Source organism: Neovison vison, chromosome 1 (assembly GCF_020171115.1).
Source record: "Neovison vison isolate M4711 chromosome 1, ASM_NN_V1, whole genome shotgun sequence".
Classification (NCBI taxonomy): Eukaryota; Metazoa; Chordata; class Mammalia; order Carnivora; family Mustelidae; genus Neogale; species Neogale vison.
In genome coordinates, this window is record NC_058091.1 from 14,576,959 (window position 1) to 14,600,454 (window position 23,496).

At 42.6% G+C, this 23,496-nt stretch overlaps 1 protein-coding gene across 18 annotated transcripts in view; it reads left to right on the forward strand.

Moving 5' to 3' along the window:
- Positions 1 to 23,496, forward strand: part of SYNE1 (spectrin repeat containing nuclear envelope protein 1) — a 479,099-nt gene that overhangs the window by 448,684 nt on the left and 6,919 nt on the right. For 12 of the 18 annotated variants that reach the window (XM_044243752.1, XM_044243761.1, XM_044243769.1 and 9 more), the window contains 11 exons: positions 2,029 to 2,220; positions 3,110 to 3,443; positions 5,631 to 5,699; positions 7,247 to 7,389; positions 10,178 to 10,304; positions 12,231 to 12,442; positions 14,847 to 15,047; positions 16,523 to 16,651; positions 18,447 to 18,659; positions 19,775 to 19,867; positions 21,235 to 21,293. In XM_044243752.1, coding sequence (XP_044099687.1) covers positions 2,029 to 2,220; positions 3,110 to 3,443; positions 5,631 to 5,699; positions 7,247 to 7,389; positions 10,178 to 10,304; positions 12,231 to 12,442; positions 14,847 to 15,047; positions 16,523 to 16,651; positions 18,447 to 18,659; positions 19,775 to 19,867; positions 21,235 to 21,293 — 1,772 coding nt within the window. The remainder of the gene's footprint in view (positions 1 to 2,028; positions 2,221 to 3,109; positions 3,444 to 5,630; positions 5,700 to 7,246; positions 7,390 to 10,177; positions 10,305 to 12,230; positions 12,443 to 14,846; positions 15,048 to 16,522; positions 16,652 to 18,446; positions 18,660 to 19,774; positions 19,868 to 21,234; positions 21,294 to 23,496) is intronic. The other 6 variants (XM_044243801.1, XM_044243809.1, XM_044243818.1 and 3 more) reach the window with 4 other exon arrangements.

The following is a 23,496-nucleotide window of genomic DNA, read 5'->3' on the forward strand; positions in this document are numbered from 1 at the left end:
GTGATTTAAAATTATTACAAGCTTGTGACTGACTGCAGGGAATTCATTTGATGAATATTAAGGAACTATTTATGTACTAGACACTTTAATACTTTGGAAGTTTGAAAAATAAAATATAAGGCTACCTGGCTATTACTTTTTCCAAAAAAATCTCGTCTAAATCATTTGTTCAATAGAATCTGCACATACAATTTCCCAATTTTCTGTATTTTATTAAATTGAACTAGTTGGAAAATAAAATTTTAAATTATTACAAAAAAACCTAGGATTTTTTATTACAAAAAACCCCCAGTCATTTAAAGTAATAAATAATCAAGTAATTTAATGGAAAGGGTCATTATGAAAAATATTTTTTTTCATTTTAACATTCTAGCTACCACTAAAATTATTAAGCTAAAATAGTTGAGTTTTATTTTAATTAGGTTAAGCATTTGTTTATAATTATGTTTGATTATAACATAAATATTCTTAGCAGGCCTATTTCATATGAATTAAACTCTAATTGGCTTCAAGTCATTTTCAAAAGAATCTGAATTAGTTGATGCTAATCTATGTGTATATATTCTTTTTTTATATTCTTTTTAATAATTTAATTTAATTCTTTCGTGCATGTTCCAAAATTCACTGCCTATGCCACACACCCGGTGCTCCATGCCGTACATGCCCTCCTTAATACCCACCACCAGGCTCACCCAAATCTTGAAAAAAATTAGTTCTTGATTGAAAAAAAATTCAGAAAATACAAAATATATTAAAAATGAAATAAAGAACATTACTCAGAAATAACTACCATTAGTCTATATAATTTTAGTTATTAACTTCATTGCCAGGGTATTAGGAATCTTTTTGGGGGGGTGTTGTTTTTGTTTTCATTTTCCTGCTTTGTTTGTAACACCTTCAAATAGTTTGACCTCCACGTTCCAACTGGTTCGTGTTAGGGTTTCATTCCACATATTCTCCATCCTTAGATGCCAAGTTAATTTTTAAACATATTTGATATGTTTCACCCACAGTTCAAACACAGTGGCTAATTAAAAATTTAAATAGGAGTGATACGCGTTAGATATGAGGAGTCCCTGGAAAGGACAGTGTTTTAGCAACTTGAGTATCATGCAAGGATAAATACTCAGGATGAAAAAAATCATAGATTCTGATAGATTTTCAGGATGAAAAACAAAATGGTAAAATAACAAAGCCTGAGAGTGTACCGACCCCTCCCCCACTGACTCTTCGGAGTCTGAGGCCTTTGGCAGACAAATGGGAAACAAACAGGAAATTTCTACCAAGTGGTAGCTGAATCTTTTCTTTTTAGACTCTGGCGAGGTCTCAGAACTCCCTACCGTGCTCCCTTCCCCCCAGCAGCCTTTTCATTCGTGAATAATTGCAACTGTCCCAGAGTTTATTCTTGTACTGAATTAAAATTTAACCCCGAAATCTGACGCCACCAGCTTACCTCTTTTCAACTTTACAGAATGAGTCTAAATAATCCCCCAGAATTCGTTGTTTTTCACATCTTCATAATCTTTCCTGATTATGTCCTGAACCAATAAAAGAATCATCTGAGAAGAATTTGTGACACTATCATTTGAATGGTTTCTCTTAGTCATCTTTGACATATGATCAGAAAATCTAAAATTAAAGTATTTAATTAAGTCTCTAAAATAAATTTATTTCGATGGCACTCTATTGCTTGCCATGGCTTTTCATTAGGGATAACCAGTGCTATCAACTTTATGATGGGTTTAAATGTTTTTTCCTGTGATTCTTTACCCACACTGTCTGTGGCAGTAAATTTCATTAGCCAAAGGCGCCTTTCTGGTCATGGAATTCTGACGATTCTATTTCTGAGTCCTGTTCTGATTTAAAATTTTTGTGTTTGACTTCAGAAAGTAATAGCTTCTTGGCTTGTCACTGTATATGGTAAATTCAATATCCCCTGCATGGTTTTTCTAAATATATATCTTATAATTATTTATGTCCCTGTGAACAATAAAAAAAAAAAAATTACACGAGATTTGTGTTCCCTAGGCCTTTCAGCAGGAAATTTCACTGAACCACAATAAGATCGAGCAGATAATTGCCCAAGGAGAGCAGCTCATAGAGAAGAGCGAGCCGTTGGATGCCGCAGTCATTGAGGAGGAGCTGGATGAACTCCGACGTTATTGTCAGGAGGTCTTCGGGCGCGTGGAGAGATACCATAAGAAACTGATTCGCCTACCTGTATGTGATCTGTTTTTTGTTTGGTTGGTTGGTTATTTTCATTTTCACTAAGTCTAAAGAGAAGTAGTTGCATGGGGTTAGTTAGCACTGGACAGTGGCCAAAATCCCAAGGTCAGGAGCTCTGAGCTCTGATGCATGTTGGCTACGTAACCTTGGGCCAAGTTACTCCCCATCTCTTGCCTTGGTGTCCTCAAATGTGACAGTGGTTTAACACTACCTGGTAGACAGGATTGCTTCGGGTATGAAACAAGTTAATACATAGATAAAACCTTAAGGAGTACTCGGCTCACATCGTCTGTGGAAGATAAAGATGCTTCTAGAAGAAATAGGGAGGCGAAAGTGAGAAATGGAAACAGTTGCTCAATTGATGAAGTTGTTTAGTTGAATTTTTTTTTCTTCCCCTTTCCTAACTGCCACCATAACCACACCACAAAATGTTATTAGAATATTTGGAATATTCTGTGATAAAAAAAATATTTTGCATCTGGGATATAAGGTAAAAAAGGACCAAGTAAAGTTTTTATTAGTAATTTCCTTTTGTTTGTGAAATGTGCCATATTGTGTAACTGTTGTGCTGCAGGCAGGCTACTAGGCTGCCTTTATTTACATTATCTTATTTAATCTTAATTATTTGAAGTATGTTTTAATATTATTTCCATTTCAACAGGGATAAAAACTGGAGCTTTGGTAGGTTAATTTATAAGATATTTCTAAAAGTGATCGGAGGATTCTTACTTATTTGCTGATAGAAAGTTATAAATTAGCCCCCTGAGGTAAGAATATGGCCCAGATGATCCGAATACTGAGACTGGGTGAAAGGCAGAACAGGAAGTGGTAAGGGCATCACCTGACTGCTGCGGTAATGGAGTTGGCTTGACTACATTTCTAGCTCCCAGATGATGAGCATGACCTCTCTGACCGGGAGCTGGAGCTGGATGACTCCGCAGCTCTCTCCGACCTCCACTGGCGTGACACCTCTGTGGACGGCGTGCTTTCCCCCCAGCCTTCCTCCAACCCCTCCCTCTCACTCGCCCAGCCCCTGCGGAGCGAGCGGTCGGGACGAGACACCCCTGCCAGTGTGGACTCCATCCCCCTGGAGTGGGACCATGACTATGACCTCAGTCGTGACCTGGAGTCTGCTGTGTCCAGAACGCTGCCCTCTGAGGACGAAGGGGGTCAGGATGATAAGGATTTCTACCTCAGGGGAGCTGTTGGCTTATCAGGTAAGAAAGAACTCTTCCGATAGGCCAGCTTGAAAGAAAATAAAAGGGACTGCATATTGTATTTGAAATGTGTAAACGAAGCACAATCCTCTTCTTCCTTTCTCCATGAGAGTAAATTGCACATCATAGAATAATCGGGTATTAATGTGATTACCAGAGACAAAAATTGGCATGGCCATTGGTTTATCCCAAATACACTTACATTCTTACTGTGTGACAAGCACTGTGTTTGTATTAAGGATACATGGTTCCTTTCGTTCTCAAAGAGCTGACACTCTAGTGTGAAACACAGACAGATAAGCAACACCTATGTGAAGTGTTGGTGCTCAGACAGTAACGGACACAGACAGGGTGGCACAGAGACACTGCCAAGCGGTGACCAGCCAGAGCTTTGAGGAAAGGCTTTAGGGAAAAGACTCTTGAGCTGAGACTCAGAGGTCACAGCAGTCGGTCATATAGACACAGCGAAGTTCAGAGGTGGAGAGGAGAGGGTGCCCACCTAGCTTTATGATCAACCACAGAGCTTTGGTCACGCAAAATTTGTCTGGAATGACAAGGCTGTAGCCTGCAAGACACAGAGCAAACAAAGAGGAGGTGGAAAGGCAAACGAAGACCTGGTCGGACAGCAGCCTACTTGCCGTGGAAGGGAATTCTCTCCCGAAGACGCTGGATTGCCATCGCAGATCTCTAAGGAGGAGGTGACATGACCAGAGATGACCAGATACGTACTTCCACCGGACCTGTCTCAGTACGGTAGGGAAGGGATCGCATGGGAGAAGGGCTCAGGTGGAAACATTTTATGATCAAGGACAGAGAGACCATGGTGGCCTGAACTAAGGAAGAACACTAGGGATGGAGAGAATGGAAGAGAAGTGACAAATCCTGACAAGTCTCTTCCTTACGTCATGGTTGATTGAACTGGGATTGAGGCAACTTTCGGACTTGGGTATCTTGGGGAAAGGTGCACGTTGCCAAGGGCCCTGAGGACCTCAAGAGGGAGAGAAGGTTGTGGGTGCCTGTGGGCCGGGGGCAGGGCAGCGAGAAAAGGGTGCTGATTCGGTTGTGCACACCCTGAATTTGAGATAGAGTAGAATAGACCAAAGAAATACCCAGCAATAGATGCATGGTCTGAAATTCCAGAACTAGAAATGCGGATTAGGTGACAGTCCACATACACATGGTAATTGTCCCTGAGGGAAGGGAGGAAATCACCCAGGAAAAATGTATAAATCAAAACAAGAAAGACAAAACCCCAGGAAGCACATATAGTGAAGGGGTGGGCAGAGAAAGAGGAACGTTATAAGGAAAATGAGTAAAAATAGAACAATCAGAGGCAAATCCACGGCACTTATAAATGTGTCTCACACGTTCTCCAAAAGGCTGTATCTGCTTGTCTCTGGTGGTTCACATTTGGATTCCCCAGGGTATATCACTGTCTAAAAAGAAAATGATTTCCCTCATTTCTGTTTAGTTTTTACAGTAGCACCTAATAAGCGTTTCTTGTCTATAGCTGAGCTCTCCAGTATACAGCCATCAGCCACATGTGACTGAACGTACTGAGCCCTGAAATGTGACCACGCAAAATGGAGATTTGCCGTGTCAAATGTACTTACGTTTTACAAGTTTCAAAGACTCAGCACAAAGAAAGAATGTAAAATAATAATAATATTTATGGTAGTTACACATCATAATTTAGATATATTGGTTTAGCAAAGTAAAGCACCAAAATTATTTTCATCTGTTTCTTGTTACTTTTTTAAATGTGGCTCTTAGAACCCTTAAAATGACATGTGGCTCACTTTATTTCTCCGAGACAGCGCTGCTCTAGAGTCGGTCTGGACTGAAATCTCAGTTCCGCCAATTACTACCTGTTGATACTGGGAGAGGTCGTTGAATTCCTCTGGATCTCAGCTTTCTCGGCAATAATATGGGAATAAGACTTCCCTGAACCCTATAGGGTTTCTTCAAAGATAAACGCGTGCTTAGAACAGTGCTTGGCTCCAGAAAGCACCCTCAGTGGGAGCTCTGACGATTTTATTTTAGGAAACCTTTGGTGTGTGTGTTCCCACTCCTCTGCATATTCAAGAGCTGTCTGTCTAGAGTGACTAACTTCCTTTTTTTCCCTAGGAAGGTTATTTCCCGCCACAAGGAATCTAGCTGTCAACTTAGACTGTGCTCTTTTTGCAGATGTAATGATCCCCGAAAGTCCTGAGGCCTATGTAAAACTCACAGAAAGTGCAATCAGAAATACCTCTGGTAGGCACCAAAAGCCAAAGCAAGCCCCCCTTCCTCACCCGTAACAAGCCTCCTCTCCGAGCACATCTGCTGCCCCTCCTGCAGCTCTGTGGCACCCGCATGTTAAGGAATCACCACCTCCTCCTCTCACTGCTGCAGTAGAAACAAAGAAACAAAACCTAAAACTATTCTGTTGATCAACACCAAGAATTAAGACTTTAGTAATCAAGCTGCAGTGAAATAACTTCTCAACTTGTTAAATGGGAATGAGTCCCATTAGGTACAGACCTCTGCTGCCCACGCACAGCAGAAAGTACTTGATGGAAGCACTAGTGTTCGGCATCTGTGCCCCGGCGCTCTGCTTCAGGGTAGCCACGCTGACTTTATAACTTCTGGGGCTCGGGGCTCCCGCCCCACGCCCCCCAAGCCTGCACATGTGACCTCGGGTCCCCCATTCATTCTCCTCATCTCAAGAGCCACATACAAAACGAGGGGTGAGACCAGATGTGTGGCTCTAAAAAAAATTCTAATTGACCTTAATAAGTCATACTGCATAAAATAAAGAAAGGAGAATGGAACCAATTTTGTTTCATGTTACACTAGATTAACTACAGTTCAGCATAGCTGAGCAGTTTGGGGGCAGGTGGAGAGAATAGGGTTCAACCACAGCGATGAATACTGAATTGCAAAGGTGTTAGTTTACACTTCGTCTTTGAAGCAAAGTCGTGTCAGCGAAACAGTGACTTTCTGAGTGACCCCAGGGAGAGACCTCATCCAGGTGTATTTGGAAGCCTTTTAAAAAAATAATTCATAAAGCTTACTAATACCTGCTCTGCTCTCACCCTGTGTCAGCTTCACTCTGACCACCAACGTTCTTGCTCAGTTCGTTCAGAAATCCTAGCACACGCACATTTTGCACGCACACACCTCACACTTGGGAAGGCGATGAGCCGAGAGTTCCGGGCTCTGACTAAAAGCATGCTTCGAGCCAAATGCTGAAATCTTGGCTTTCTCCTGGTTTGGGTTTGGGTTTTAAACAAAAGCCAGCCCTTGGTCGTTTGGCATATCCACCCATACGTAACCCAAGCCAGTCTTAAGTGAATGACGCAGCCACGGGTGACTGTCTGCCACCGAGCACGCGGTCTTCTGTTGAGCTGCAGAAAGAAAACAGAGGATTGTGCCTTTTTCTGCTTGATAAGTGCCTGCAGAGGGAATATGAGACATAACTGCCTCTTGGTTTGGGGGAGCAGAAGGCACCATGTTAGGCTTCTGGAGAGGCCTTCCACAGCTTAGAGCATGTAGATTCTCAGGGAATCTGCTGGAAGCAGACAGGACACCCAGGCTGTTAGAGCCCGCTGCAGAACCTCTTTGCAGTATTGGGCCTGGTAGCCAGCCACATTCAATGATCGGTCTGGTCTTTGAACATCTAACTCACCAGCAGGTAGTACTAAATTTGCTTTGTAATGATGCACACACACACCATTCCTGTATCGCCTTAGCCGAAGTAATTTCTCTAACTGCTGCTTGACTGTCAAGCGTGTTAAAGGTTCTTGTGGTTAACACCGCAGGAGCTCCCAGTGCCTTAGAGTCACAGATCCGACAACTGGACAGAGCCTTGGATGAGAGCCGTTTTCAGATGCAGCAAACTGAAAATATGATCCGCAGCAAAACTCCCACAGGACCAGAGCTAGACTCCACCTACAGGGGCTACGTGAGTATCCTGAGCCTTGTCATCCCCGCATGTACCTGGGAATCATAGCTGTGAGACAGAGAACAGTCTGTCTGCAGCACACGGCTTTCTGAGCTATGGAAGCACCACGCCGTCCTTGAACTCACACAGTTGGGTGTAGAAAACAAAGCCACACTAGCAGGTTACCTTTTGAGTAAAACTGGCCCATGCTCAGACGCACTGACCTGCTGCAGTGACCAGCCTGTTCCTTTACATGGAGAACTGAGTGAACCCCATTTAATTGAAAGCAACAAAATGCTTTGGCTCCCAAAAGTGATTGGCTTTTTTCCAAGTTCAGCTAATAATTTGGGGGCCAAAGTTATCCTTGGAACAACAGATTTAGCTGATAGATTACTAACATGAAATACACACACACACACACACACACGTGTATGCATACACATTTTTTTTTTTTTTGGTTTATTGGTTCACTTACTGGATTTAGGAATATTTTTATCCTCTGTTATGTGTGCTTATTCTGGAGAAAATAAATCAGACTAACAAGAAGGATTTGAGGGAAAGATGGCAAAAGATTGTACGTATTACTAACTTCTGTTTTCGAAGTTCCTACCTAGTAAAGTATATACTAAGTTTATTTGCTCCGCTCAAGTTACTGATCAAATAATTTTTCCTGGGGAACTACCCATTTTCCTACACATGCTTAAGCAAGAGAATGGACATTGGGAAGGGGATGTACTATGGTGAGTGCTGTGAAATGTGTAATGCAAGACTGATGATTCACAGACCTGTACCCCTGAAGCAAATAACACATATGTTAATAAAAATAAATAAATACATAAATCTCTTCCATGGCTCATACTTTCTTTTCACACCCAAAAGACTGCCTAGTAAAAGGAAAGAAAAATTAATTTCCCTAAATCTAATAACTCCACTGTACTGCTTTTTGAAACCAGGGAAGGTTTAATTGTGAGGAATTAATGCAGACATTAATATCCTCACAATTACAGAAGAGTAATCAATCATGAGTTTATTTCCTGTCCAGTTGAGCCAACTTCTGTTATAGTGAAACTTCTTTTTTAAAAAATATGATAAGATTCCCAGCACTATTTATTGAAAAGATTGTCTTTTTTCCACTGGATATTTTTTCCTGCTTTGTGGAAGATTATTTGCCCATAGAATTGAGGGTCCATATCTGGGCTCTCTACTCTGTTCCACTGGTCTGTGTGTCTGTTTTTGTGCCGGTACCATGCTGTCTTGGTGATCACAGCTTTGTAGTAAAGCTCAAAATCAGGCAACATGATGCCACCAGCTTTGTTTTTCTTTTTCAACATTTCCTCAGCAATTCGGGGTCTTTTCTGGTTCCATACAAATTTTAGGATTGTTTGTTCCAGTACTTTGAAAAATGCCAGTGGAATTTAGATCAGGATGGCATTGAAAGTATAGATGGCTCTAGGCAGTATAGACATTTTAACAATGTTTATTCTTCTGATCCTTGAGCATGGAATGGTTTTCCATCTTTTTGTGTCTTCTTCAATTTCTTTCATGAGTGTTCTGTAGTTCTTCAAGCACAGATCCTTTACCTCTTTGGTTAGGTTTATTTCCAGGTATCTATGGTTCTTGGTGCTATAGTAAATGGTATCAATTCTCTAATTTCCTTTCTATAGTTTTATTGGTAGTGTATAAGGAAACAACTGATTTCTGTGCACTGATTTTGGATCCTGCCACATTACTGAATTCTATATGAGCTCTAGTAATTTGGTGGTGCATAAACAATGAATCTTGGTACACTGAAAAAATTAAATTAAATTAAAAATACATACATACATACAAATATTTGAACCATTGAAAAAATATATGGTAAAGTTTCATGGTGACCGTGCTGACATCACTGAGATTGTACTCAGTCTCAGTCAAATATAGTCCAATTTCATAGCAGTGTGATTTGTTAAAGGCTTTGACACAGAACTTTATGGTTAGTAGAGCAGGAGTTCTTTGAATGCTGTACATGATACTAAACTTGGAAGATTTTCCTTTGATGTTAGAATTTATTCCCTTAACACCTATTAAACTTCTCTTAAATTTTTCTTGTGAAATAGCTGGCTTTAATAGTACTTTCTGCTTCTAAGTATTTTAATTATTTAATGCAAAAAAATGTTCCTTTGGGATTTGTGGTGATATTATTGTTCCCACATTTCAATTTAGGAAAGAAGAAGCAACTTGCCAAGAATTATATATTATATTGCCAGCTGAAGGCTCTGAGTTTTAAATCCCAGATTGCTTTTTAGTCTGTTTTGTCTCAGAGATGTAAAAGAAATTTTGAGGGATTCTCATGCAAAACCTATTATGTGATGTGTATCTTCAAGGCATGGCCCTGCGTGTGTATGAATGTGACCTATGTTGCAGAAACATATTTTTTTTAATTAACATGTAATGTATTATTTGCCCCAGGGGTACAGGTCTGTGAATCATCAGGCTTACACATTACACAGCACTCACCACGGCACAGACCCTCCCCAATGTCCGTAACCCAACCACCCTCTCCCTATCCCCCACCCCCTGGCAACCTTCAGTTTGTTTCCTGAGATTAAGAGTCTCTTATAGTTTGTCTCCCTCCCAATCCCATCCTATTTCATTTTGAACTTGATTTTTTTGTTTTATTTTGTTTTTAGCAAATTTTTTCCCCACAGAGCAGTAGAACACAGCCACTGTCCTTTTTAAGGAACTAGAAAGATATTTCCCCCCAGAAGCTCTTGCCCTTATGAAAATCTGAGAATTCTGAGCCGGGGGCCCGTTTTCTGTGTCTCGACAGATGAAACTGCTGAGTGAATGCAGCGGCAGTATCGACTCCGTGAGGAGACTAGAACGCAAACTGAAGGAGGAAGAAGAGAATTTCCCCGGCTTCGTTAACCTGAATACTACGGAAACCCAAACGGCTGGTGAGTGAGTGGAGCTCAGTCCAGGAAAGAGGGAAATAGAAGATCCTGAAATACCTTGCTGCCCCTGTGTGACCCTGTGTGGCTCATCTCACTTTACACGATTCTCCCCTGAAAGCTTCTCTCCATGTTACAATGATCTCCTGGCGGAAGGGGTGGGGAGCATCACCACCGTGTTCTCGTCCACGTCCCATTTATTTTAATGCATTCTCTGAAACATCTCTTGTATGGTGTTTTATTTTATTTTATTTTATTTTATTTTTAAAGCTTTATTTATTTGAGGAAGAGAGAGAGCGTGGGTGGGGGAAGGGGGAGAGGAAGAGGAAGAGAGAATCCCAAGCAGACTCCACACCGAGCGCAGAGCCCGATACGGGTCTCGATCTCAGAACCCTGAGATCATGACCTGAGCTGAAATCAAGAGTCAGCGTTTAACTGACTGAGCCACCCAGACTCCCCTCGTCTGGCATTTTATTTGTGTGGCTTTCTGAGTTCTGTTAACCAACTGAATATTATCTTCAGGCACATTACTGCTTATTACTTCATACAGGTCTTTATGGGATTAAATCCTATGTAGTTGTTTTTTTACCCCATTATCATTAAAAATGCAGGTAGGATAAACACAGCCATTATGCTGTTTTGTTTTGTTTTGTTCTTACAGCTGACAACAACAGACGTGCCTGTTAGAATTACTTTTCCTCACATCTTCTCCAACATTTGTTATTTCTTGCCTTGTCAATTTTTGCCGTTCTAACTGGGGTAAGGTGTTGGTGGGAAGGCAAGCTGAGGCAGCCACTTTGGGAAACAGTGTGGAGGTCCCTCAAAAAGTTAAAAACAGAGATACTCTGTGACCCAGCAATTGCACTACTGGGTGTTTACCCCAACGATACAGATGCCGTGAAAAGAAGGGCCACATGCACCCCAGTGTTCATAGCAGCAACGGCTGCAATAGCCAAACGGTGGAAGAGCGGAGGTGCCCTTCAACAGATGAATGGATGAAGAAGATGTGGTCCATATACACAATGGAATATTACTCAGCCATCAGAAAGGATGAATACCCACCATTTGGATGGACATAGATGGAACTGGAGGGGCTTATGCTAGATGAAATAAGTCAAGCAGAGGGGCGCCTGGGTGCCTCAGTGGGTTATGCCTCTGCCTTCGGCTCAGGTCATGATCTCAGGGTCATGGGATCCAGCCCCACATCGGACTCCCTGCTTAGCAGGGAGGCTGCTTCCCCACCTCTCTCTGCCTGCCTTTCTGCCTACTTGTGATCTCTGTCTATCAAATAAATAAATTAAATCTTAAAAAAAATAGAAGTCAAACAGAGAAAGACAGTTATCATATGGTTTCACTTATATGTGGAACGTAAGGAATGGCATGGAGGACATTAGGAGAAGGAAGGGAAAAATGAAGGGGGGATATCAGAGGGGGAGATGAACCATGAGAGACTGTGGACTCCAGGAAACAAACTGAGGGTTTCAGAGGGGAGGGGAGCCTGTGGATGGGTTGGCTCAGGGATGGGTGTTAACGAAGGTGCGTATTGCATGGAGAACTGGGTGTTATACACAATGAATCATGGAACACTGTAAAAAAAGAAAAAGAATTGGGGTTTTTTTTTTTAGAGTTTTTTTTCTTAATTTATTTGACAGAGACACAGCAAGAGAGGGAACGCGAGCTAGGTGAGGGGGAGTGAGAGAAGCAGGCTCCCCGCTGAGCAGAGAGCCCGATGCAGGACTCGATCCCAGGACCCTGGGATCATGAGCTGAGCAGAAGACAGATGCTTAACAACTGAGCCTCCCAGGCGCTCAGATTACTTTTCTTTTTGTTGTTACTTATCAGTCGCTACCCATGTATGTTTAAGGCATTTCCCGGACATCCTGTGCAGTGAACTGCAGCTCACTAACCTGTGTGTGTGTCGGGTCCCGCCAGGTGTGATCGACCGGTGGGAACTCATCCAGGCCCAGGCCCTGAGCAAGGAGCTGAGAATGAAACAGAGTCTCCAGAAGTGGCAGCAGTTCCAGGCGGACCTGCACAGCGTCTGGACGTGGCTGGGGGAGGCGGAGCAGGAGCTGGAGCAGCTGCGGCGCGTGGGGCTCAGCACCGACATCCAGGCTATCGAGCTCCAAATCAAAAAGCTCAAGGTAGCTGCCCTCACTGCGACGTGCGCTGCCTGCTCCCATGAAACCACTTGCTCGAGCTGATCTGTTGTCACCCAGCCACAGGGAAGCTGCGGACAGAGACAGACACGAACCCCCTCCTCTCCCGCCACCGTCGCAAACCAGTACCTACAGAGCAGGCTGGGAAGGGCAAAAGATGGACCATGTCGTAGAACCAGCCCCCACGTAAATAGACAATCACGTATGAGTTCATGACTTGGTTCTTTAGGAGTGACTAATCGTAAAAGTTCATGAAACACCCAGGAACTTCTGGGACCTGGTTAGCTTCTTTTAAAGGAAATGCAGGAACGACCTGGTTCCTGCAAGTCCGTATCTAGAGCTGGAGAGGTTTCCTCTCCAAGACTGCATCTCTGTGACTTTGTGGAGACGTAGTAAAATTGTGGGACACTCTGGAGGTAGCAGAACATCTGAAATCGATTATAACAGTCACAGAGGAATTTGCAGTGTAATGAATACAGCAAAACAAAACTGTGGAGTAATTAGGGCTAGAGCACCTGGCATGTGCACTTGAGTCTGACCTGGATGGCTGTCCGTCCACACAGGATCGTGTCTTTTAGCTCCATCTCTGGGTCTTAACTCTCCTCCTTAGCAGAGTTCTGAAATGCATTACTGTGCGGAGACTTCGGGAAGCATACTCTGGACTGAGAGCCCAGTTTGTTTTTGATAGCTCCTTCGGTCTTGTCTTTTCATTTGGAGAACATCGAGATACACTCTTCCTCAGAATGGAACTACCTAGGCTCTCCAGGCTCAAGGGTCAAGTGTGCTGCTTTTGTGTCTCTCGGGTTTCAGGTGTGTCATTTATTTTGGAGTGAGGTTTTGGTGGCTTGTTTTGGTTGTTGCTTGTTTTAAATTTCCAGAGAAAGGAGTCTTCCCCACTGTGGCTCTGATTTCTTCTTATAGAACTAGCCTCTGCACTAGCCCCATCGATTTCTGGTTGAAGCATCCGATAGGAGATGTGACTTATATTATCTGGATTATAAAATACGGTTCTCTCTAGAGTACTTAAATTATTTTAGTTCCTCTCTGGGAAAATATAAGGCGGTGTGTATGATGACAGACTCCTTAAAAAGCGGATAAAACGAATATTGGCCAGAGTGTGAGACCTAAGTGAGATTAGGGTGGGAAAATGAAACCTTGATCGTCAGCCCCTGTGATAAGAAGCAGCCCCCCTCCACGTGCCTTCCCAGTCCTTCTTGTCTGTTTCCTGAGGATAAGTCTGTGGAATAACCAAGTATCTTTCCACAGTATACCTTGATCTTACAATATCTCTGTGGTCAAATCTATATTACGGCATTTTAAGAATCTTTTGGAAAGTGAAAAATTAAGACAAGCTGGCAACATAACAGAAACGTTGAGAACTTAGAAGAAAATGTAACATGGGCAGATGTGGTTTGCAGGATCACCGACCTGAAACTAATCTAGGGATGTTTCAACAATACCCCAGATACTGAATCATTAATGTGTAATCATGTGCTATGCACGTTCTTGGGATAGTTTTAGATTTCTGGGAAAGGCATCGTGCAAAAATCAGTTGTCTAGTTTCTTGTGAAACCAAACTGAATTGGTTCGCTGTTGAAATACCCATCCATTCTCTCAGCCATCACAGGAATGTGGCCTGGGACAGCAGCAGGACTCTCCCCTTCTGGGCCACTAACTCCCTGTGCCTGTCAAGTCCAAACAGCTGGAGGCTGAGGCCTGGGAACCTGCCTACTTTCAAGTTTCCCATTTCATTCTTCTGCACACAACTTGGAGTCCCATTGGTCTAGTGATGAGATTCTTAGGCCAGAACATTCCCTCTTGACCAGAACTCTTCGAGCCAGGGCTGGGTGTGTGTGTGGTTTTATCGCTGTTGGACCCCCATTCTGTGAGTTGAGTTCATCAGCTCCTTAGTTCATTGCACAGGGTCATCAGCGCTTCCTGCGAAGTTCCTCTTAATTGTATTTATTTATCCTTTCCCCCCACTTTTTGAATTTCCATTCCTGAAGCCTATGGCAAACCTTCTTAAATACCGAATGAGTATTCATTCATATCTGCCTGAAAAATGTGGATTTGTGTGGGTTCGTGTGCCTTTTAAATCACATAAATGCTGTTCTATTGCATATACTGTTCTGTTTCTGACTCTTTCACTCTACACCATATTTTAAAACCCACTCAAGTTGCCCAGTGTACATCTAATCCATTTCCTTTATCTATATAATGTGGCCCTCAGTGGTGTGCACCACAGTCTCTGATCTAACCGTTCAGTTAAGGTCAGTTTTAATGAATGGATCTTTTAATTTGGGTGAAGCATCCCCTATGATCTTCAACCGTGCTCTAAATGTTTTTATTGTTATTTCCTTTCTTTTGTGGTTCTCCTTTCTCTTTGTAGGAGCTCCAGAAAGCCGTGGACCACCGCAAAGCCATCATCCTCTCCATCAACCTGTGCAGCCCCGAGTTCACCCAGACCGGCAGTGAGAAGAGCCAGGATCTGCAAGACCGCTTGTGCCAGATGAACGGGCGCTGGGACCGGGTGTGCTCGCTGCTGGAGGAGTGGCGGGGCCTGCTCCAGGACGCACTGATGCAGTGTCAGGTTCGTGGGAGTCACACATTTCCAGGGTAGCTGAGTCTGGGACTTGATTTATCCAAGGTCACTTCAAGGGATGCCATTATTCCCCAGTGCCAGGATGTGAACGAGATAACTTCGTGCCCAAACTACTCATTATACTGGAGAATCTGTACATCGGAACAAGCGGCTGGACCCTGTGTTGTATCCAGCTAACTGAACTAGTCCCACAAGTTTATCTCAGCCCCAACCTATTCATTCATTCATTCATTCATTCATTCATTTATTCAACTGATACTTAGCATGTTGGCAGACATCTCCTGAACACAAAAGTGAGCGTTACAAATATTGGCTCATCCATTTTACCGTAATTATTTGACGAGTGCCTACTCTCTGACGGAGCAGTCAGGCTACAACACAGCCTCTACTTCTGTTGGGGAAGACAAACAGTAAAATGCAAGTATTGCTGGGACGCCTGGGTGGCTCAGTTGGTTGGGCGTCTGTCTTCGGCTCAGGCTATGATCCCAGGGTTCTGGGATCAAGTCAGGCTCCTTCCTCAGAGGGAAGCCTGCTTCTCCCTCTTTCTGTTGCTCCCCCTGCTTATGCTCTCTCTCTCTCTCTCTCTCTCACACACACACACACACAAATAAATACATTTTTTTAAAAAATACAAGTAATTGCTTAACCAAAATGCTTGCAAGTGTTGATGATAAGATGAGAAAAGCCACTTTGGGATAGAGGTCAGGGAACTTCTAGGAATCTTGGAGCCGACGCTGGAGGGATTTTGCCAGACAGAGCCAATGGGATGTCCCATAAACAGGAAAGGGCTTAGTGTCTTTAAGGTCGGAAAAGGGGCCAGTGGGATCAGAATGCCGTCAGAGAGGCAGGGAGTGATCAGAAAGATCAGGGAGATGCTTAGCGACCGGATCATGCAGGGCCCTGTAGGTCCGAAGCGGGAGCGGAGGGTATCTGAATACAGTGCAGACCTGCTTCCTGGGTCTGCATGTGCTCCAGGAATACCCTGAAAGCAGGTGCGCAGGCTATTGTTTCACCTGTGGGCCCCCTCCCTGTCCTGCGCTTAAGAGATTTTCAGTGACTACGTGTTGAATAAATGAATGAACAAATGGATGAATGAAGGGCATGGGGAGCTAAATTAAGGCCTTACAACATGGGAAGGTTTGAATAGAGGTGAAGAGCCAGGAGCGGAGTTGTTTTCCTTCCAAACTGTATAGTAACCCTAGAAATTAAGCACCCGATGCCAGTGTTCCTTTATGTCCAAATTCCCCCTCAAACAGCAAACTAGATGCTCTTGGTGAGAATGTGAACTCAGATCATTGCCACAGCAATGGTGCCTTTCTCAGAAAGGAGTTGTGCCTCAGACCTTAAATGCAACATTTTTTCGCCAGGGGTACCAACTGTAAAGACTAGAAATTGAAGCTGCGAGGGAAAGAAAAATATATTATTCAAGATGATTTTATACTCCATTTTTTTTTTCTCCATAGGATTTCCATGAAATGAGTCATGGTTTGCTTCTTATGCTGGAGAACATCGACAGAAGGAAAAATGAAATTGTCCCTATTGATTCTAACCTGGATGCAGACACACTTCAAGACCATCACAGGCAGCTCTCGGTAAGACTGTGAGCTCTGGTAGCCTGACTCACCACAGCAGTCTCCATTTCATGCACAGAAAAAGAATGTGGGTGACAATATGTGTGTGTGTGTGCTTACATTTTGCATACGGGTCTCTAACTTTCTCTTTTTTATTTGTTATAGTTTCTGATCTGGGGGAGGCAAACATGCTTATAGGAGACGATGTCTACCAGCTTTAGAATCTGGTTCTTTAGTCATTGCTCAGTTGTAGAAATCTTAGATGTTCTTCGTCTTAATGAGGTTGTTTTTACTAAAGCAGATCTTTGGCAATTACACTTATTTTTAATTTAAACTGTGTTTGTTACATCTATGCATAAAATAAGAGTATATTGGGTGGCTTAAATTTTATTTTTTTTCTCTTTTTTTTAAAGACTTTATTTATTTATTTGACAGAGAGAGACCACAGGTAGGCAGAGAGGCTGGCAGAGAGAGAGAGAGAGAGAGAGAGGGAAGCAGGCTCCCTGCTGAGCAGAGACCCTGACACGGGACTCGATCCCAGGACCCTGAGATCATGACCCGAGCCGAAGGCAGCGGCTTAACCCACTGAGCCACCCAGGCGCCCCTTAAATTTTATTTTTATGGACATTGAAACTATTATTTAGAAAGAGACCATTAAGACTTCTAAGAAGAAATCAAGTGGGGTCACCTGAGTGGCTCAGTCAGTTAAGCCTCTGCCTTCAGCTCAGGTCATGACCCCAGGGTCCTGGGATGGAGCCCCACTTTGGGCTCCTTCTCAGCGGGGAGTCTGCGTCTCCCTCTACCCCTGCTCATGCTCCTTCTCTCACTCACACTTTTTCAAATAAATAAATAGAATCTTAAAAAAAAAAAAAGAAAGAAGAAGAAATTTAGATTTAACAGTAACCTTGTCATCATGTTTTGTGAAAATGAAGACAAAAAGGAAAATGTGAAAAGTTATTTTCATTATCTGAGGCGAAGAAAACATGCCAGTTCTCAAGGAGAAAGAAACTTTTTCTAGCACTGAATTCAAAAGGAAATTTGCAGAATCTTGACATAGATTCTTATGCAAAGAACTTTAGATAATATAATGTACAGTGTACTTAGGAGATTTTATAGAAGATAAAGCAGTATATTTGAGTTCCATTAGGAGAAAATGATTTGCATTTTGTAGCTTTCTATGTTTTCAAAATGTCATTTCTCAACATTTAATGCTTACTAACCTAACCAACAGAATTGATAGCTTTTGATTCAGTACCATAAAGGTCTTAGAAACCAAGAGGGAATAACTATGCAGTGGCATTTTTACTGACGTTTGACCTAAGATAGTAGTTATAAATAATGAATCGCTACTATAGCCTTCAAAAAAATGTTGAACAAAGATCAGCGTATACTTAGACATACCTGAATTTTGCTATATTTGTATGTTAATTTTTCTCTTTCTGTATAAAAGAATATCTTATGTTTCTTTTGCTAAGTACTTGGTATTTTAAGCACTTTCATGTATAATCACCAATTTGAACCTTTTAATATACTTACTGTGAACCAGGCAGGAAAGAGTATTATCATTTTCTGAAATGAGAAAACTTGAGATCAGAAAGGTTCAGGGGAGTTATAGACTATTTTTAGCAGAGGCAGGGTTAGAACCCAGACCCAATTCCCAAATGCCACAGGCTGCTTCATTCTTCCTTATGTGAGCACAGCATTCGGATCTTTGGGTTTAATTGCCCGCTAAGTTAAACTGATGTCATTCTGCCTTTTTGGAATTTTCCCCAAATATCAAAAGTTGTTAGTAAAGCATTTCTTATCATGCACGTAGCAAATAAGGAATGAGCTCTTGGAATCCCAGCTCAGAGTGGCCTCACTGCAAGACATGTCTTGCCAACTCCTGGTGAACGCTGAAGGCACAGACTGTTTGGAAGCCAAAGAAAAAGTTCACGTAATTGGGAATCGGCTCAAACTTCTCTTGAAGGAGGTCAGTCGTCACATCAAGGAGCTGGAGAAGCTATTAGACATGTCAAGCAGTCAGCAGGTAAGCTCTAAGCAGACATCATTGTGTGGCATCTCTTAGAGAAAACCAAAGAAGCATCATCTTAATCCATTTTTTAAAGTACTTTGAATATAGTACTTGTCAAAATAAAGCGCCTGCTCTCAATCACTGCTCTCACAAGCCCTGTCTGAAAATTCAAAAAAGGAACTCATAAACTTTTATACTAGGACACTGCTTTTGATTCTATTACATCAAAAAAAAAAAACCTTTTACAATTGCTACCACTAACCCTTTACCGTCTCTACTGTGGTATTGTATTTTACCCTGTTTATTTATGAATTCACACGTTTTCACATTTTCATTCACATGGCTGCGGTAGATAGATCATAACCAGTCATGGCGTCTGAGTTTTGTTTTCAAACACTGGAAGGCATGAGATCTCCTGACATAGATGGCAGTTCATTCATAGAGAATGTCTTCTGCTCATTTACTTTGTAGATTTTTTTTTTAAATCTAGATTTTTAGATTTTTTTCTTAAATCTACTGCATCATGGCCATATTACTGGTTTTGAGAAATGCGTCTGTAGAGACAGAGGGGCTTGGTGAGACTTCAAACCATCAGTTACGAAATCTTGTTTTGAGCACACAAACACCCCGCCCCATCGTAAGCCTGCAAAGGACCAGTCTCCTCTGAAAATCAGTAGCGCCAGACTTACTACAAAAATGCCCTGCTTTTGAAATGAGAAAACTTGAGATCCACCTGGATCCATCCACCCGGATGACTCTATTTTGTTTCTAACTCAAATGAATTGGTCTCTCCCTGGCCCGAGAGACCTGGAGTGTAAGACCAGTTCCTTCCCCTCCTTCCCTTCCACTCATCCCCATCTGTGTCATCAAGAAACGAGAAAGCTGTAAGTGAGCTAGGTGTAGCAAAACTGTGCCTGTATTTTCCAGGAGGAACAAATTTAAACCAGAAAAGTCCTGACACATTAGAAGAATTAGGTTCTCTTCTTACAGTTGCCTGTTTCTATTTTGCCCAAGGAATAGTTTGATTTTACAGAGGATGGGTGGGGATGGGCTGGTAAATGCATTGGGGATGACCAAGCCATCATGGCCTTGGGACACGGAGTCATTGGAGGAATCTGTTTCCTACATAGGATTTGTCTTCCTGGTCTTCAGCTGATGAGCTGGACACTTCGGGATCTGTGAGTCCTACTTCCGGAAGAAGCACCCCAAACAGACAAAGAACGGTAACTTTCCACTGGTCCTTCTCAGTTGGCCCACGGGAGGGAACACAGGGATGCGACACTATCTATACCTACCTCAGGGTCCATAGGCTCCCCCTGGGGAGAGCAGGAGTCCCCCTACAGAAGAGGGTTGTCACACAGTAACCCAGCCAAGTGGTGTTTCCTCAGCCCTGCAGCATGCCCTCCCCACGTGTACTCAGGAATGGAAAAGAGCATTCTGTTTTTCCAAAGAAGGAGGGCTCAAGGTGTGGTTGGTACAGGGAGACAAATTATTTCTCTTGCTCCAAGGGCCATCGATAGCACGGTGTTTCCTTGTTTCTTTGGTGGCTCCTGCCTTCAAACCACTACCACCAGAGTCCACCTAAAAACGTAGGTTCCAGGTAAAGGGGCGTCTCAGCCAGAAGCAGACAAAACTGAGAGCGTCTCATGAGACCCGTGAATGTATGAGACAAGTGGAGGTTCTTTTGAACTCTCAAGCGAAGAAGCTCCTGAAGGTGGTTCTGACGGTTTTGGGCGACTGTGCTGCCCACGCAGAGGCAACAGCTCAAGAGGCCTCAGCCATAGAACCTTCGGGAGGCTGCCTCACTGGCATTCTGTGAGGACGGAAAGACGAATCTGGCCCCTACTACCCTCTATACTTTGATTTCTCTGTGTAATTAGAAGCTTGTTTTTGTTTTGTTATTTTTTTGTCCGGCTTTATGATTATATTCATTTTTATTACATCCCATTTTCCTTAGTTTTTAGAAGTATTGATTTTGTTTGTACTATTTTTGTTATAAACACTTAAGTTCTATGCTGATAAATGTTATTATCTTATTTAGGATTGTTTTTTACTACATTCACTAGTTTCCTATAGATCCTAGTTTAAGAATGTGAAGGAATACTGGCTTTTCGAGTCAAATTCTAGCCCTGATTTAACTTGTCGGGTCCTCAGCATTCTACAAAGAAAAATCTCATATTGCCGTTGTTATTTTTTATCTGCCGAGAATTTCAGTACTCTTTCAGTGTTCTAGAAGACAAAGAAATAATGGTTTGCCAAGTCATATTGACCTTCGTAGTTATTGTAAGTGAATCCTTGGCTGGTGTAGTCACCTGTGTTTAGACCATGAAAAATGGGGGAAAATATACCCACTATAGTGGGAACTCCAGACCCCCACTGTTTGTTTCCTCAGTGACCAATGCTAGAGATTTGAATTTGTTTCATTTCTTCCACAAAAGAAAAGCCAGTTTCCTGAATTCATGGGTACTGATCATTTCATTTGATTTATTTTTCCTTTGCCGCACTTTTAGTTTATTTTTTTTTCAGTAGCTTGTCTTTATTTGCCTGGACTGAACATTCTTCTTTCTTTACCCCTGTTCATTGCAAACAGCCACGAGGCAAATGTAGTCTCTCACAGCCTGGACCCTCTGTCAGCAGTCCACATAGCAGGTACCTTATTCTCCTGGTTTCCACACTGTTCTAGAACTCCAAGAGGATGATGAAAATGGTCCATGATTTAGGTGGGCCTCTATCTGGTCTGCCTCAGGGTAGCTGAGAAATTTCTTGTTTCATCCACACACCCTTTTTCTAGTAAATTGGAAGAGACTTTCCTAAGTGCAAAGTATAAGTAAAGCCCGGAGCCCAAAATATTTGGATCCCACCAGAATTTCATCTAACTCTACATAGGCCATCTGGTACTTTTTGTCCCATCGTATTCTGTGTGCGTGGAAGGATTCGGTGCCGTGGATGGCACATTTGATTCATGGCAGACTTTCATCATCCTCTTTATTTCTAGATTTTACAATAAGACAGGTAATAGATCAATGAATTATTTTACCACTCACAGAACCCACAAATCTGAATAAAATATACTAACATCCCCAGCTTTTTATTTTATTTTCATGTTTTATCCAGATTGTGGGTTTTGAATTCTCAAAACGGCAAGTCCTAATTTGGTATTATTTAACATTTATAAGCACCTTCTCTCTTTTGCTTATCCCAAAACTTCTCTTCTGCCAGCACACTCAGTCACTCACCTTCCTGACACTTGGCAAGCTCTTTCACGCTAGAGACGAGGGAAGTCAGCGCCCCTGCCCCGGGCGCCCAGAGAGCCCACGCACAGCTGCCACTCCGTGCTTCACGCCTGGCTTCCAACAGCCCCTTGTTTCTGCCCTTACTGGTGCTTTGCCTTCTTCGTTGTTGGTGTGATGTCTGTGCTGCTCTGCCCTTTCACTACTCAGCTCGTGTTCCCCTGGTTGACTTTTTAGACATGAAAATACTGTCCCTGGAGCTAATTTTTCGTTCCAAGCCCAAGCAGACTGTTCACATAGTTTGCCCCTCTGGAAACTTACCATTCCTGAGCTGGAATCTCAAGAGGGGCCAGGAAGTGTAGAGCTGAAAGCGATCCCTGAGTAATAGTTTTCATTTTCCAGCTGCGTGATGAAGGGACTGGATGTTTGATTTGGTGATTCCTACTCAGCTGAAGCAATACAGAATGTACTTTGATGTGCTTTTTGGTTTTAAGCCTTCACTTGCGCTTTTTTTTTTTCTTTCCCTTTGGTTTGGTTTGATGACAGTTTTGTGGGTTTTCTTTTTTTTTTTTTGTCTATAATACATCAATAATGAAATATGAATGGAGAAAAGCTCACAAGGATTTTTAAAGATAATGATGGAGATCTACAGCTGCTCTGATGTTCTCTTAGTCCCCTGTGAAGAAAAGCCAATCACGTACTAAAGACAGATTATTATTTTGTCCATCTTGTCCACTACCAATTGTTGATGCGCCATGAACAGAGATGGGCAGTGTCCCTCTTGCAGTCCTTTTAGGATGCCAGAGATCAGTTCTTTGGTTGACATCAATGATGGTCTTTTACGTTACTATACAACGCCAATAGCAACCACCTTTTGGTTCCTAAATATCACATCAGTCTGTAGCCCCAATTCTTTCAGTCACATGGGTCTTCTGAAAATGTCCGAGGCATCATCTTCTAGGGCAGCAGGTGCTTCAGTGTGTCTCCTAATGGGGCTTTGCGGCTGGGACAGCCACCCTCTTCCTGTGACATCCACAGGTGCCTTTCAGCTCTGCTCTGCCCAGCGCTATTTATTAACATCTTTCTGAGCACACAGCACAGTGTTTACTTTGCTCCGTAGAGGGTCTGGAATACAAATGATCTACGCCTGAAGGGCAGATGTCATCAAACCCCTTGGCAGCCAGGTTGTGGTTGAACATTCTTGGACTTCTTAATTTCTTGGCACCTCTGTTTGGGGTGCACCCAACCCCGACAATGGAATGCGGAGTCCGCTGGGAAAGAATTAACTTCATTCATTATCCAAGCTGTCATGGTGTTCCTTTACGTTGAGACTTGAGGGTACCTTGTGTTTGATCTTGCACTGGTCCAGCAAATTTGAAGGCACACAGAGTTTAGAATGTTGACCCCAGCGATCTGCCATGGAAAATGGTAGACACATATTCTTTCAAAGAGAGGAAAGAGGCTGAGCTGGAAGAAACCGTTTGAAGGAAGGGGGTTCTTACATTGTTTTTGTTGTTTAAGGTCTGGTGTTCACGATACAGTTGTTTACCTGCTGTTTATCATTTCAGGTTGATCTTATAGCTACAGTTCTGTGTCCTCGTATCTAATATTCTAAGCCTACA